Genomic DNA, 14607 nt, shown 5'->3' on the forward strand with positions numbered 1-14607 from the left:
CGCAAAACCACCGTGTGCCAACTCGGTCCGCACAACGTACCGCCGGATAACGAAGCCAAATGAACGTCTCCTGTTTGATTCCAGAACCTGTTCAAGTTTGAGGGAGAGGGTTTTCCATCTATCTGCCATCTGGTGGACCACCACGTGCAAATGAAACAGGTCGTGTCCAAAAAGTCTGGAGTTATTCTCCTGAGTCCTGTCAAAAAGGTCAGTGGTCCTCTCGCGTTCAATGTCCTCACAATTCAATCTAACTGAACTCCCTTTTCCATATCTCAATCTTTCACACATCTTTTTAATTTTTTTTATTTTAAATCAGAGCATTCTAAGCTCGTAGCAAGCACACAATTCACAAAAAGCAAGTGATATAAAACTAGATTGATGTGCCTCGGCCATTTTGGCTTCATGCGTCAAAATACTGTGCTCGGTGCAATTCGGAGTAGCTGCTTTCATTTATTTTTCGTAGATCTTGTTTGATATAAACATTGGTCATCCATCTTTCAGACTGCCAAATGCATTTTTGTACCTGGAGGTGATTAGTGTCTGTTATTTGAATGACGTCTTCATCCACCTGTGCCTTGACCAGGACAAGTGGATTTTGAACCACGACGACATCTTGTTAAAGGAAAGGCTCGGCAGGGTGAGCTTCTTGTTGTCTTTATAGATACATGGTCCAGGTCTGATACATTGTCTGGATTGGTCCATTAAATGCAAATGTACTTGTAGTGATAACACCAGGGTCTTTGTTATGGACAAATGGACCATTCACTCAATGAGTGTGATGGTAACATTTAAGAGGCTAAATGTGAGTTTGTTGGGTTGAGTAATGTGAGATTTGTTAACATATCTCATCTTGGTACATTCCAGCTTATTTTGATTAAAAAAACAAACTATTGCGGTGCCTCCATAACACATCTTTGGGATTTTCTCCCATCCTTGGCTCGGATGATGCTGGGCAGCAGATCGTCATCAGAATGCCAGCTCATGTAATGCAGAAATACATAGAAAGTCATTAGTTGCACTCACTTGAATTACAGTGCAGTATCATTCATTACCTCTTTGCTGTTAATTTTAGCCAAAGCGAGCAACAAATTATGAATTCCGAGCTTGTTTAATTTGGACTTTGCAGGGGAACTTTGGCGAGGTGTACAAAGGTGTATTGCTTCCTGACAACCTTCCTGTCGCTGTGAAAACATGTCGAGAGAACCTCCCTCAAGACATGAAACAGAAGTTTCTAATGGAAGCCAGGTGAGGAGGGTGAGATTGGTGGAAACCACGATGATCTCTAAGTGCTGCAAGTTTAAGCCACAGACAAGTTAACGGTGGTACAAGTTTTAGAGACGATAGCAGCAACCGACAAGCTTCTGTACCTCGTAATCATTTTGCAATGCATGCGTCTACAAGTGTCACGCCTATTTGTGTGTGGGTGTGTGGGTGGGTGGGCAGTTGGTGCATTTGGGTGGGGGCCGGTGGGTGGGCTCATGTGTGAATAAGTGGATCGAGCACACGTTTGTGAATGGGTGGGTGGTGTACACGTTTGTGAATGGGTGACTGGTGTACACGTTTGTGAATGGGTGGGTGGTGTACACGTTTGTGAATGGGTGGGTGGTGTACACGTTTGTGAATGGGTGGGTGGTGTACACGTTTTTGAATGGGTGGGTGGTGTACACGTTTTTGAATGGGTGGGTGGTGTACACGTTTGTGAATGGGTGGGTGGTGTACACGTTTGTGAATGGGTGGGTGGTGTACACGTTTTTGAATGGGTGGGTGGTGTACACGTTTGTGAATGGGTGGGTGGTGTACACGTTTGTGAATGGGTGGGTGGTGTACACGTTTGTGAATGGGTGGGTGGTGTACACGTTTGTGAATGGGTGGATGGTGTACACGTTTGTGAATGGGTGGATGTTTAACACGTTGTGAATGGGTGGATGTTTAACACGTTGTGAATGGGTGGATGTTTAACACGTTGTGAATGGGTGGATGTTTAACACGTTGTGAATGGGTGGATGTTTAACACGTTTGTGAATGGGTGGATGTTTAACACGTTTGTGAATGGGTGGATGTTTAACACGTTGTGAATGGGTGGATGTTTAACACGTTGTGAATGGGTGGATGTTTAACACGTTGTGAATGGGTGGATGTTTAACACGTTGTGAATGGGTGGATGTTTAACACGTTGTGAATGGGTGGATGTTTAACACGTTGTGAATGGGTGGATGTTTAACACGTTGTGAATGGGTGGATGTTTAACACCTTTGTGAATGGGTAGATGTTTAACACGTTTGTGAATGGGTGGATGTTTAACACGTTGTGAATGGGTGGATGTTTAACACGCTTGTGAATGGGGTGGATGTTTAACACGTTTGCGAATGGGGTGGATGTTTAACACGTTGTGAATGGGTGGATGTTTAACACGTTGTGAATGGGTGGATGTTTAACACGTTGTGAATGGGTGGATGTTTAACACGTTTGCGAATGGGTGGATGTTTAACACGTTGTGAATGGGTGGATGTTTAACACGTTGTGAATGGGTGGATGTTTAACACGTTGTGAATGGGTGGATGTTTAACACGTTGTGAATGGGTGGATGTTTAACACGTTGTGAATGGGTGGATGTTTAACACGTTGTGAATGGGTGGATGTTTAACACGTTGTGAATGGGTGGATGTTTAACACGTTTGTGAATGGGTAGATGTTTAACACGTTTGTGAATGGGTAGATGTTTAACACGTTGTGAATGGGTGGATGTTTAACACGCTTGTGAATGGGGTGGATGTTTAACACGTTTGCGAATGGGTGGGTGGCAAGCATGTTTGTGAATGGGTGGATGTTTAACACGCCTGTGAATGGGTGGGTGGCAAGCATGTTTGTGAATGGGTGGATGTTTAACACGCTTGTGAATGGGTGGATGTTTAACACGCTTGTGAATGGGTGGGTGGCAAGCATGTTTGTGAATGGGTGGATGTTTAACACGCCTGTGAATGGGTGGGTGGCAAGCATGTTTGTGAATGGGTGGGTGGCAAGCATGTTTGTGAATGGGTGGATGTTTAACACGCTTGTGAATGGGTGGGTGGCAAGCATGTTTGTGAATGGGTGGATGTTTAACACGCCTGTGAATGGGTGGGTGGCAAGCATGTTTGTGAATGGGTGGGTGGCAAGCATGTTTGTGAATGGGTGGGTGGCAAGGATATTTGTGAATGGGTGGGTGGCAAGCATGTTTGTGAATGGGTGGGTGGCAAGCATGTTTGTGAATGGGGGGGGGGGGGTGGCAAGCATGTTTGTGAATGGGGGGGGGGGGTGGCAAGCATGTTTGTGAATGGGTGGGTGGCAAGCGTGCTATGATTGGGTGTTTTGTTACTTCCCACAAACTGAAAATCATTTCGGGTTTCCACGGATGGAATTCCGAGATGAGGGTCTCTGTGCAGGATTCTTCGTCAATATGATCATCCGAACATCGTGCAGTTGATCGGAGTTTGCACACAGAGGCACCCGGTGTACATCGTCATGGAACTTGTATCAGGTAAGAGTCAAGTCCAGACCTTTGGTGTGAAAGCAAATGAAATAGGAGGGAAATGAGGACACAATACTGGGTTAGGAGGGGTGAGGAGGGTGAGCGGTCAAAGTTTTTTCTCTTTTTCAAAGGTTTCTCAGTCAAAAACACGAGTTCCATTCCAATGGCATCAGGAAGCCTACCTACCGAGAAAAGCATTAACAGGTGTCCCAATTTACACCGTCATAGGACCTTCACGGTTGGGGAAAAACTTGCTTGTTTTTGAACCGCCTTCCGAGATTTATTTTCACTTACAGGTGGTGACTTCCTGACATTCCTTCGGGCAGACGGAACAACATTGTCCGTTCGCCAACTGCTCTATCTCAGCAAGCAAGCGGCTGCTGGAATGTCGTACCTTGAGAGTAAGAATTGTATTCACAGGTATGTGAGCGACAGAGCCATGATTAACTAAGATCAGTTCAACCTGCAAACCCGACATTATCACACACTGATAAATCAAAGCAACAGCTTTGCTTGGAGTTAAACACAGATATTGTTCAGTTAAACAAGAAGTTTACTCAACCGAACCTAGATTTAATATTCACAAAGATGTTTTGATGAAGAGTCTGCGTTGATGGCGGGCATGAAGTCAGATGTGTATTGTGGATGACATTGTGACGATAAAATCCCACAATAGTGATCCTGTTTTTTTGGCACAGGGACCTGGCAGCGAGAAACTGCCTGATAGGTGAAGGATTGCAGTTGAAAATCAGTGATTTTGGGATGTCAAGAGAGGAGGAGGATGGCATTTACTCCCCATCTGGAGGTCTCCGGCAAGTCCCAATTAAGTGGACTGCACCAGAAGCCCTAAATTATGGTCAGTCATCTGAAATGTTTAAGCAGACTATCTTGCAACCTCAAAATCTATGACCTCACTCACTCAATTTCTCTTCCGACGACCTTTTCCTCCCCTTGATCAGGCACGTTCACCTCCAGTAGCGATGTGTGGAGCTTTGGGATTTTGCTGTGGGAGACGTTCAGCCACGGTGCCACACCTTATCCTGGCCTGAACAATCATGTGACGCGGGAGAAAGTTGATAAAGGTGGGTCCTACTCATTGTGCAAAACCTCCATCCATCATGCATGGTGTAACAGAGGTTCCAGGAATACCGTGCACACCCTTAACGTCATCAGTCCTGAAAGGTTATGGGTGCTGCTTGTTCGCACACAGGGTACCGGATGCCTTGCCCAGAGTGCTGCCCTGCCAAGGTGTACCAGTTGGTGTTGCAGTGCTGGAAAGCAGATCCCACTCAACGACCTAACTTTTCTGAATTGCACCACAGCTTGGTTGCAATACATAGCAGCACCAGCTAGCATTCTATTAGAGGACCTGTGATGCTTTTCGAAGCAGCGGAGGTGAGATTGATGCAGTTTGCGCTTCTGGCTTGATATCCACCTGTCTTGAAATCTAATGCTGCACTGCCACGGGACAGCAGTTACTGTGCCTTGGTCATATCAACTGAACGCTGTTTCCAAAGTCTGCTGTTTAAAACATTTCCAGCTGTTTATAATTTATCATTCCAACAGTGTGGAACCTTTAATACCTTATTAACCCCTTGTGAATATCCCTTAGCAAAACTCGTGCTGAGCTTCTACGTATTCCATTTCAACCATACTCTCCATGACCTGCCTGTTCAGGATGCCCAATTGCACAGAGGGTTCTCTCAACGTGATCGTAAAAAAAAGGCATCGTCAGCAACTTTTTGTGAATGGAGATGATATTTAAGATCGTGCCTTGGAACCTCCAAGTGTTGATTGGCTGAGTAAATATGAATCAAGGCAAAAACGGCTTCAAAAGCAGCAACTCTTGTCCTGGGATTTTAGTGTTTCCTTCAAAATGCACAACGTAGGAACCTTGGAACCTTTTAATCCATTCAAGAGCGATGGTTGAACATCAGGGACCTCACAAAGACCACCTGGCCAAATTAATTTACCATTGTTTTCTTTACTAAACACCTATAACCATGTAATGGTATTTTTGAGATGCTGTACAATGGAGTGAGAAATGGATAATCTTTTTTTTTATTTATGTATCGGCCGATCGAACCACCATTTGCAATCATCTACCAGTGGAATAACCCCGCAAGTGGCTAACAAGGCATTAATGCGCATTGACTGGATCTTTACTTCCATCCGCAAGTAAGGAATCGCGGATCTGGTATGGGTACCACATGACGTGTATTTAGGTGTTCCAAAAACGAGACCTCTCTGCTCTGGACAGGAACAGGGAGTCAAAGTGTGGAACACTCCAAATATACAGTGGTTTTATCTTTGTGCACAAAACCTGACGAGGTTGCTGGAAATGCCATGTTTTACATAACCTGCACATAAGAAACGGTTTGATGATCAAGAAGAAGCAGCTCTTCACAAACAACCTTATGGGAAGGAAGGAATTTTATTTTATATTTAACTTACCTAGCTGTGTAAGAAAGGTGATAAATATAAGCAAACGATTTACGGGATGGATGAAAGTATTGCACAAGTTTTGATTCGACAGCATCCGTCCTTTATACTTCATCTGAAGAACCATTTGAGGTTTAACATCCTTTTGAAGCCTGTTCGCCAAAGCGTTTGAGCGTGCTTTGCTGACAAGAACTCGATAACGAGGCAAAAGGATTTTTGTGGATCCGGGTTTGGGACTTGCTGTGGGACGGTAGATAGGAGAGATGCACAGCTGCAGATTATCGGAAGTACAAAAGCAAAACGAGCGTGGAATGAGGAGGAAAAGCAGAAGGGAGAGTGGAATGTCGGTGTCATTTAGGGAAATGCCGATTGTGGAGAAATGTTTGGATCTTTGAGCTGTTGCTTTATTTAGGACGGCAGAGCCGATATGAACTAAAATCACCTCAAATCTGTTATTAAAAAGTCTGTTTTTACAGTTTGAATCATGAAATGTTAAATTGTTTGAGATCTCTCCTGTGATGTATACATACTCTAACTCTTTAAAGAATCGTCCTGCCCCCTCACCACCCCGATTCATGTCGGTGTCGATTGCAAGTTGTAAATTAAAAGCCAGTCGTTTACATCTTCCTGTGTCAACTTTATTTTTTAATACAGTAATTATCACGTGACTGATTGCATTGCTAATGCTCAGAATGGTTATGAAGAGCACGATGTCAGTATTCTTGTAAAGTATCGAGATTTTCACCAGCATGGCAATCATATTTAAAGCTGTTTGGAGGAAACACAGACAAACCTATGGAAGAGTCTCTGGGGTTCCATAAAATTGTGGCCTTACCTCAATGCCAATCATCTATTTCTATCTCACCAATGGTCACTCATCCTTTGCTCATACTGACCATGGCTGGTTACAACTGGGAATAAAAAAGTTCCCCGACCAGTCCAGAACAGGTTTTAGGCCTGCACAAGGCCCTCACAGCTACATGACCAAATACAGTTTTAATAGCTAAAGACATTGCACAAGCATAATACCCAACAGGTATCCTCACCTACTGGTTTCCTCTATGAGGGTTGATGTCTCAACGAGGGTAAAAGCACAAGGTCAATTGGCGTGGGATATCTGCTCGGTCACTGTGCTGAAACCATGTTGAAACCATGTTGTCTTTTATTATTAAAATGTCATTCCCACACCAATACCCATGATCTTTTCTTTCCCCCTCCCCCCCACCCCTACTGTTAACCTAAACTAGCCCCACCCGCTTGCAGCTTCATGTGTTATCCAAAATACTACTATACTATGGGTTTACGGAAGTTCAAACAAGGTAATTTGTGTTCTAGTGTTCAAATCTCTGCACCATTTTCACCCATATATATATATTGTTGTGGTTTTGGAATAAAAGTTAATTCCCCCTCGTAGGTAGACGCACCACAACATGAAGCCTCGCGATAGTTCAGTTATTTCTTAGTGAATGTAAGCGTAATCTTTTCCTGTGTTTAGTTTTGCGTTGAGTAGGCCAGTGAGCTTAGGTGTTCTTTTGGCGATAGCATGCCACGTGGCAGGCCTGAACAAGTCTACCGAGGCCAAAGGAAGGCGCTGCAGGAGGAGTGGCCGGTAAGGAATGAGCCGCCAATCAGGGCTCGAGGGGAGTGGAGTGGCTAACCACGACGACCAGAGGCGGGGCTTGGAACATTCGAGTCGGGCCAGGGCGGAGCCATAAAACTCTGCTCCGAGCCCCCCCCCCCCCCACCTCAGTTCCCGGTGAGTTGAGTTGAGGAGAGAGACGGGAGATGAGTCAGAGTCATGTGCTGTTACAGTTCCCTGTGAGACGATTTACAGTTCCCCGTGAGAGTGAGTTGGGTTGAGCTTGAGAACGCGAGTGGAGCTGCAGGACGAGCGAATTGAATTGCCTATTGTACACGAACTTTCCCCGTGCCCTGCGCTGTATTAATCGCGCGCTCGTGAGGACGACCCGTGCCGGGCCACAGACGCGCGATTTCCTCCTGCCTGCCTTCGCCTGCGTACGTGCCGCGAACATCGGAGAGCCACGCCGGGCGAGCTGCCCCGGAGCGACTGACGGCGAAGCGCGCTTGGCGCGCGAACTTCTTCTCTTCTTTTCCCCATGTGAGCGAGTGGGCCCTGTGTCTGGGGATAAGTTAAACTGGTTAAGCTTCTGCTCTGTGTCCCCTTTCCTTTATCCTGATCAACAACAACAACAACATGCATTTTAAGGCTTTTCCCTGCTAGAGCGGGGGTTAGCCTTGCGGTCCCCATGACAATCTTCTCCATTTTGCCCTATTTTCTGCATCTCTCCTTGTTAACCCCCTTGCCCGCATTTCTTCTTCCACCATCTTTAGCCAAGTCTTTCTCGGTCTTCCCCGTCCTCTACTTCCCCGGATACTTCCTTTATCCTGATCATTGTACAGTAATAATAAATTGTGTTCTTCCTCTGATTTGACCGTTCTCGTCCCTTCCATCAATTGGCTTCGCATGGTACGAATAGAACCGCTCGAATCGGGTTCCAATAAAGTAACAGCACGAGTCACGTGATACGCATACCGCTCGGGCATACTCGATTAAGCGTGGCTTGTGCGAGGTTTGATCCCCGCTTTCGTGGCAGCGTGGGTTAATAAAGGTACGTGCGAATTTGTCCCGATACCCTTTTTCACGTTTGCCCGGAAGTGGCGATTCGGCCTCGCGGACCTGAAGACCCAGGGGGAAAAAGGGGTTTAATCCCCCCCTTTGAAACAGGAACGGGCTTCGGGAGATCCGCAACAAATTGGTGTCAGGAGTGGGATTTGAACCCTAAAATAATTTTTGGACAAATTGGCCGCAACAAATTGGTGTCTGGGAGTGTGAGATAATTGGACCTAGAGTGCGCTTCACGTGCTCCAAATTACGAGTGGACGAAATTTAGTTGTAAAACCAAATTAAATTCGTACCATGGCTGGCCAAGGCGGTCAAATGCCTGTGGGGGTAGTAGAGGTAGAATTAATGACCCAGGACGAGTTGGTAGACGAAGGGAAAATTGATGAGGGTGTGGTAGCTGGCGAAGAAAATGGCGGCGCCTCGCACGTGGCGGCGGAAGCCAAGCCCACGATGCCAGGGTACATGCAATCATTTATGACGCAACTCTTAGCGACCATAGGAGTGTCAAGACAGGAAATGAACGAAAAGCTGGATGAAATGAACAGGGAGAAGGAGGCGAGATGTGAGAAGAATAAAATGACTACTCGGATGGACACCAAACTAATCAAATCAAGGTGTGACATGGTAGGGTTGGAATATAAAATGGATGGTCAAATGAAAGAATTGGGGGACAAATCCACCCGGGAAATGAAAGGGTTGAAAAACAAAATGGATACCCAGATAGAAGTCAAAAAGGGGAAAATGGAGGTGTGACATGGAAAAGATGAGGGAGGAATACAGGAGGGACATGGAAGAGGCAGGGGAGGAGATAGGGCACATGTTGAGCAAGAAGTTCGCGGTGGTACGCGATGAGGTGAAGCGGTGCGGGGAACACATGGAGAGCGAGGTAAAGCGGAGCACAGCCAAATTGACTGGGGCAATGAGAGTCGCGACACGGGGTGTAGAGAAGTCGGCGATCGTCGCATTGGAAAATAACATTTTGGAGGTGCCGGCGAGGGTTGAGTTTGAAAAGAAAATTGCAGGGGCGACGACGATCGTCGTGATAGAAAAAGAAACAATTGGGGCTGAAGAGACGGGAGAGAAAGTGAACAAATCGCGGGAGGAGGTGATGGAACCCGCGCAGAGTCTGTATTTGCACCGTGATGCCGTGCTCACTAATGAAATTAAAAGTTTGCAGGTGCTGGCAAAAAAGCCGGGGAAGGAGGTCCCCGAGGTGAGTTGCGAAAATGACGCGAATGTGTTTGGCGCGAACGGGTTTTCGTCACGCTTGGGACAAAGGCGAGACCCGGGCGTTTGCGATGGGCCCATTGTGCGGTGTACGAGTGAGGGTGGCACAAATTGCGAAGGGCCCATTGTGCGGTGTACGAGGGCGACTGGTACGGAGTGTGAGAGAGTCCGTACCCGAGTGCGTGGAGCGCGAGTGCGTTACGGAATGTGTACGAGAAGTGTGAGAAAAGTGTGCACCGGAGTGTGCAGGAAAAGTGTGTTACGGAGTATGTAACAGGAGTGCACACCTGGGGGTGTGGAAAGAGTGTGCGAGGGCCGAGTGCATAGAAGAAAAGTGTGCACTGAAGTGTGTGAAAGGCGTGAGTGCGCCTAGGTGTGCAGGTACGAGTACGGAGTACGAGAGGGAATGCATACCGGACTGTGTGCGGAAAGAGTGTGTAACAGAGTGTGTGGAAGGCACGGGGGCACCTGGGTGTGCGAGTGCGGAGTGGGTCGCGAGTGGTGAGGACGCAGCTCAAGCATCGACACCGACCGGGGGGCGGGAGGGGTAGAGCTTAGCGGGATGAGTAGCAGACGCGAGCCCCCGGTGCGTTGTGTGCTGCAGGGACCTGAGGGAATCCGTGCTGCGTCGGTCTCACAAGGACCGGCGTGCACGATTCGTACCGGCCCCCGCACTGTATGGTTGGTGCCGTGCCGTGGCGGCGAAGGCGATCGGCGAGGTTCAAGGGGAGGTAGGAGTTGTCGGAGCCGTGCACCTTGTCGGGTGCGGTTCTCCGACCGTGGCCGGTTGAGTCAGCGTGCGTGGGACCGTGAGGCCCAGCGCAGGGATGGAACCCGGCACCTCGGCCCATCCATCCCTCCGCCCTTGGATCGAAAATGCCGGACGGACACCACATACAGGCGACCAACCACCCACATGGATCGCTCGGCCCTTCGAGGTCGAGCTGTGACCACGTACATCCACTTGGAGAGGCTCGTAGTGTAGCGGACTGTGGAGAGTAGTGTCCCCCACGTGGGGGAATGGTAGTGTCACCATTCCTCACGCGGGGCCCATGAGCATTAGTTTAGGGGGATGGCAGTGATAGGCACATGGGGGTGCCAGCAATGGTTACCTCCATGGGGCACCGAAGCTAGCCAAGGGAGGGCTGGGATAATGTTAGGGACCTAGAAGACTGTAGAGACATGAGAATTAAGTAGTGACACCTATACTGTTGAGGGGACGTAGGTAGCTTAGATGGACGATAAAGAAAAGGGAGTGCATAGTTTAAAGGGACGACAGGGAAGCACGAGAGTAGGGGGAGTAGTTAGATAGATGATGCTGTGTGTTTCAGGAATTGTGTGCGACAATAAATGGAATTGTGTTGAGGTGTGCGAGGAAAATGGTGTGCGAGATAAGTGGGGTGGAATGCTTGGTGTGGAAGTAAAAGGTGTGGAATGCATGGTGCGAAGGATTGAATGGGGGGAGTGGAACCCATTCACAAAAGCACAGGGTGGGTAGTGTAAAGCCAGGTAGAGGGCCTAGGTAAATTGTGTGGATATTGACGCCTGTGGTGCGGGTAGTGGAAAGTAGTGCTTTGGAGGGTGCATGAGTCAGTGACATGGCTGGGCGTGTGGCTTAATTGGTGAGTATAGTTATTGAGGCACTCCGCCACTGGTAGTTTGTCGGCCAGGTGAGGCCGCAGGTAGGCTCTGGGAGCCGGTTAGGTTAGTTTGTGAGTGGGGCCCGAGGATCCCAGGAGAGGACCTGGGTTGCCCAATGCCAAGGTGGGCATCAGGGGGTAAGCAGCCAGAGGAGGGCCTTCCCCAGTTATGTAGTCGCGAGGAGCAGGTAAACTCGGGTGGCGGCTTCAGTGGCGGAGGTGCGCAGGTAGGTAGACCTGCTGGTCGGGCCACACGACCCAGCCCCGAAATTGTGCGAGGGCACAGATTGAAAATTCGTTGGGGGTGAGACCAAAATTCAGACGGCACCACAGAGTGGGCAATGGGAATTCGGGTTCTTAGAACCACATAGTTTAAAGAGGCCGATTGGCAGGGTACGACCCCGGGTAGGTTAAAACTAAATGTCAGTGGTGTAGTTAGGATGAGAAATCCCTTCACACCATCCACAGCCAGTCACCAAGGAGGATGGACCTCCACACCAAGGCTCTGTGAACTGTTTGAGTAGTGAGACGCATCACGACGTAAGAGTGACATTGTTGTGTTTCATCCCTTCCTTCTTGTGAGGGATTGGGAGACAAATTCGGTATAGAGGGGGATATGGGAGACAAGACGTAGTGACGGATTCTAAATACAAGGGGGGCGAGGGTAGTGCAGCCAATGGTGGGGGGTACGGACGGTTAGGGACGAGCCTGCTCTGCTCGCTCTTCTGTGTCCCTCGCGCTGCATCACCTTGTTTTCTATGTGCCATTGCGTCTTTTCCGCTTGCTTGTTGTGCCTTGTCTCTCCCCCCGCCCCAGGACCATTTTGGAGGCCGAACCGTGCAGCACCATCGACCTGTGCAGCATCCCTTCTGCACCTTGCTGCCCTGCCTTTGCTACATCTGTGCAGCCGACATGTGCAGCACCTTGCTGCCATGTATTTTTGCTGCACTTTGTTGCATCAGTGCAGCCCACCTGTGCAGCACTTTGCTGCCAAACCTTTTGCTGCACCTCAACACACTAATGGACCACAAGCTTTGTGGCCTTGCACCTCTGCTGTGTAGCATCTTGCTGCAAAATCATCTTGCACCTTCGGACCACTTGTTTGAGTGGCATTGATGCCACGCAGTTTGACCACGTAAGAACGGCCCTGCTGGCCAAATAAAAGCATTTTTTGTTTATTATTATTATTATTTTTTTTTTTTGGATACATAATCGAGGCTCGTGAAAGAGCTAACATTTATCACACAAACAAATCAAACAGACAAACAAACAAAGTATATAAAAAGGGGAGCGGTAGACAAGATGGGGAGAGAAGGGGAAGCACATAAACACAACATTTGTGAGGGACATCGGGAATGTGTGAGAGGGAGAGGGCTTGGGGGGAGGTGGCGTGGGAAGGGGGGTGGGTGGGAGAAGTATAAACACAAAGACACTGAGGACTTCCAGGAAAGAAGTTGGTATTTCAAAAAAGAGGATTTGGGGTGAAATTAGCGGGGGTAGAACAGATCAAGGTTTTGGATGGGGGAAGATAAGAGATGGTGGTGAACAGCTGTTTTAAAGACCTGGAGGGAGGAGTGGGATTGAAGGGAGTGGGGGAGTTTGTTCCAGAGGCGGGAGAAAAGGGGAATGAAAGAGTGAAGGTGAGCAGAGAGTCTTGATTTTGGCAGTTTAACCATAAGAGGGTTTTTGCAGGCAGATCTTGTGCGACCTTTCGGAATATTTTGGGGACAGAGCCCAGAGAGAGAGCTGGAGGAGCAAGGCCGGAGAGGAGTCGGTAGAAGACAGAAAGGCCACCAACCTGCCTGCGGTGAGTAAGTGAAAGGCCCTCGGAGGTAGCTTCATCACGGGAGATTCCAATGATTCTGAACGCTTTGGTTTCAACAGCGTGAAGAAGAGCTAGGTGTGAGGCAGGAGCACCAGCCCAAGGGGGAGAGCAGTATTCCATTGAGCTGCGGATGAAAGCCTTGTATTTGGTGAGGAGCTCAGGTGTGCCAAGGAAGGACTTCGCACGACGGAGGATGCCCAGTCGGCGACTGGCTTTGGAGGCCAGATTTGAAATGTGGTTTTCCCAAGAAAGATCATGGCAGATAATGAGACCTAAAAGCTTGAGTGACAGAACTTCTTGGAGAGGATTATTCAGAAAGTGGATGGGAGGGTTGTCCAGTCGGTCTTTTCGGAGAGACATCGTAAGAGTGTGAGATTTGTCAGGATTGAAAGACATGTTCCACTTGTTTGCCCAGTCAGTGATTTTGTCCAGGTCTGCAGAGAGTGAGGAGGTTGCAGACTGCCGATCTGAGGGATGAGGAATGGAGCACCAGAGAGTGATTGTGTGCTCGGGACTAGAAGTTCTGCAAGTTTAGTTGGCCCCGATGCTTCAAATGGCGTGTATGCCGGACAGGGGGCCAGCCGGTTTGATAGATGCACACGGAAGAAGCAAGATGCAAGAAACATGCAGCAAGTGCCAATTATGAGTGTGTTTTTGCTGTGTTTTCTCTCCCCTCCAATCTTCTCTTCAAAAAAGAACAGGTCCTGGGTCATAGAATTGTAAATACTAGGGCATGCCCGTACTATATATAAGCTAGGACGTGCCCGTACGTGGGTGCCCGTTCCTTGCCAAAAAAAAAAAAAAAAAAAAAATTTGTGTAGGGGTGTGTGTGTGTAAACATCCTAGGGCGTGCCCGTACGTGGGTGCAAAAAAACATGCGTGCAAACAACAACAACAAAAAAAAACTTTGAAACCACGTGGCAGTAACGACCACAGATCCCCCCTCCCTCTATTTACATGAATGGTTTGGTCCATTCGCAACGACCACAGAACCCCCCCCCCCCTCTATTTACATGAATGGTTTGGTCCATTCGCAAAGCCAAAGCGAACGACCACAGAACCCCCCCCCCCCCTCTATTTACATGAATGGTTTGGTCCATTCGCAAAGCCAAAGCGAACGACCACAGAACACCCCCCCCCCCCCCCCTCTATTTACATGAATGGTTTGGTCCATTCGCAAAGCCAAAGCGAACGGCGAACGGCTAAATCGCCATAGCTCGGTAAGTACTTGTCCGATTAATTTAAAACCTTGAAAAGGCACATCCTCGGGTCCCCAGCAATATACCTGGCAAGTTTCAAGTATATCGGACCGGTAGTTGTC

The 14607-nt window shown here is 48.2% G+C and overlaps 1 protein-coding gene across 1 annotated transcript in view; it reads left to right on the top strand.

The window, feature by feature from the left end:
* Nucleotides 1–6570, top strand: part of LOC137434114 (tyrosine-protein kinase Fer) — a 97937-nt gene extending 91367 nt beyond the window's left edge. Inside the window, exons 13-21 of the mRNA XM_078785757.1 lie at nucleotides 85–207; nucleotides 584–637; nucleotides 1127–1245; nucleotides 3423–3517; nucleotides 3805–3928; nucleotides 4207–4364; nucleotides 4468–4590; nucleotides 4719–4903; nucleotides 5121–6570. Of these exons, the coding sequence (XP_078641883.1) occupies nucleotides 85–207; nucleotides 584–637; nucleotides 1127–1245; nucleotides 3423–3517; nucleotides 3805–3928; nucleotides 4207–4364; nucleotides 4468–4590; nucleotides 4719–4861 (939 nt within the window). The 3' untranslated portion in view covers nucleotides 4862–4903; nucleotides 5121–6570. The remainder of the gene's footprint in view (nucleotides 1–84; nucleotides 208–583; nucleotides 638–1126; nucleotides 1246–3422; nucleotides 3518–3804; nucleotides 3929–4206; nucleotides 4365–4467; nucleotides 4591–4718; nucleotides 4904–5120) is intronic.
* Nucleotides 6571–14607: the final 8037 nt, after the last annotated feature.

This window comes from Myxine glutinosa, chromosome 10 (assembly GCF_964187855.1).
Source record: "Myxine glutinosa chromosome 10, kmMyxGlut1.1, whole genome shotgun sequence".
Lineage (NCBI taxonomy): Eukaryota > Metazoa > Chordata > Myxini > Myxiniformes > Myxinidae > Myxine > Myxine glutinosa.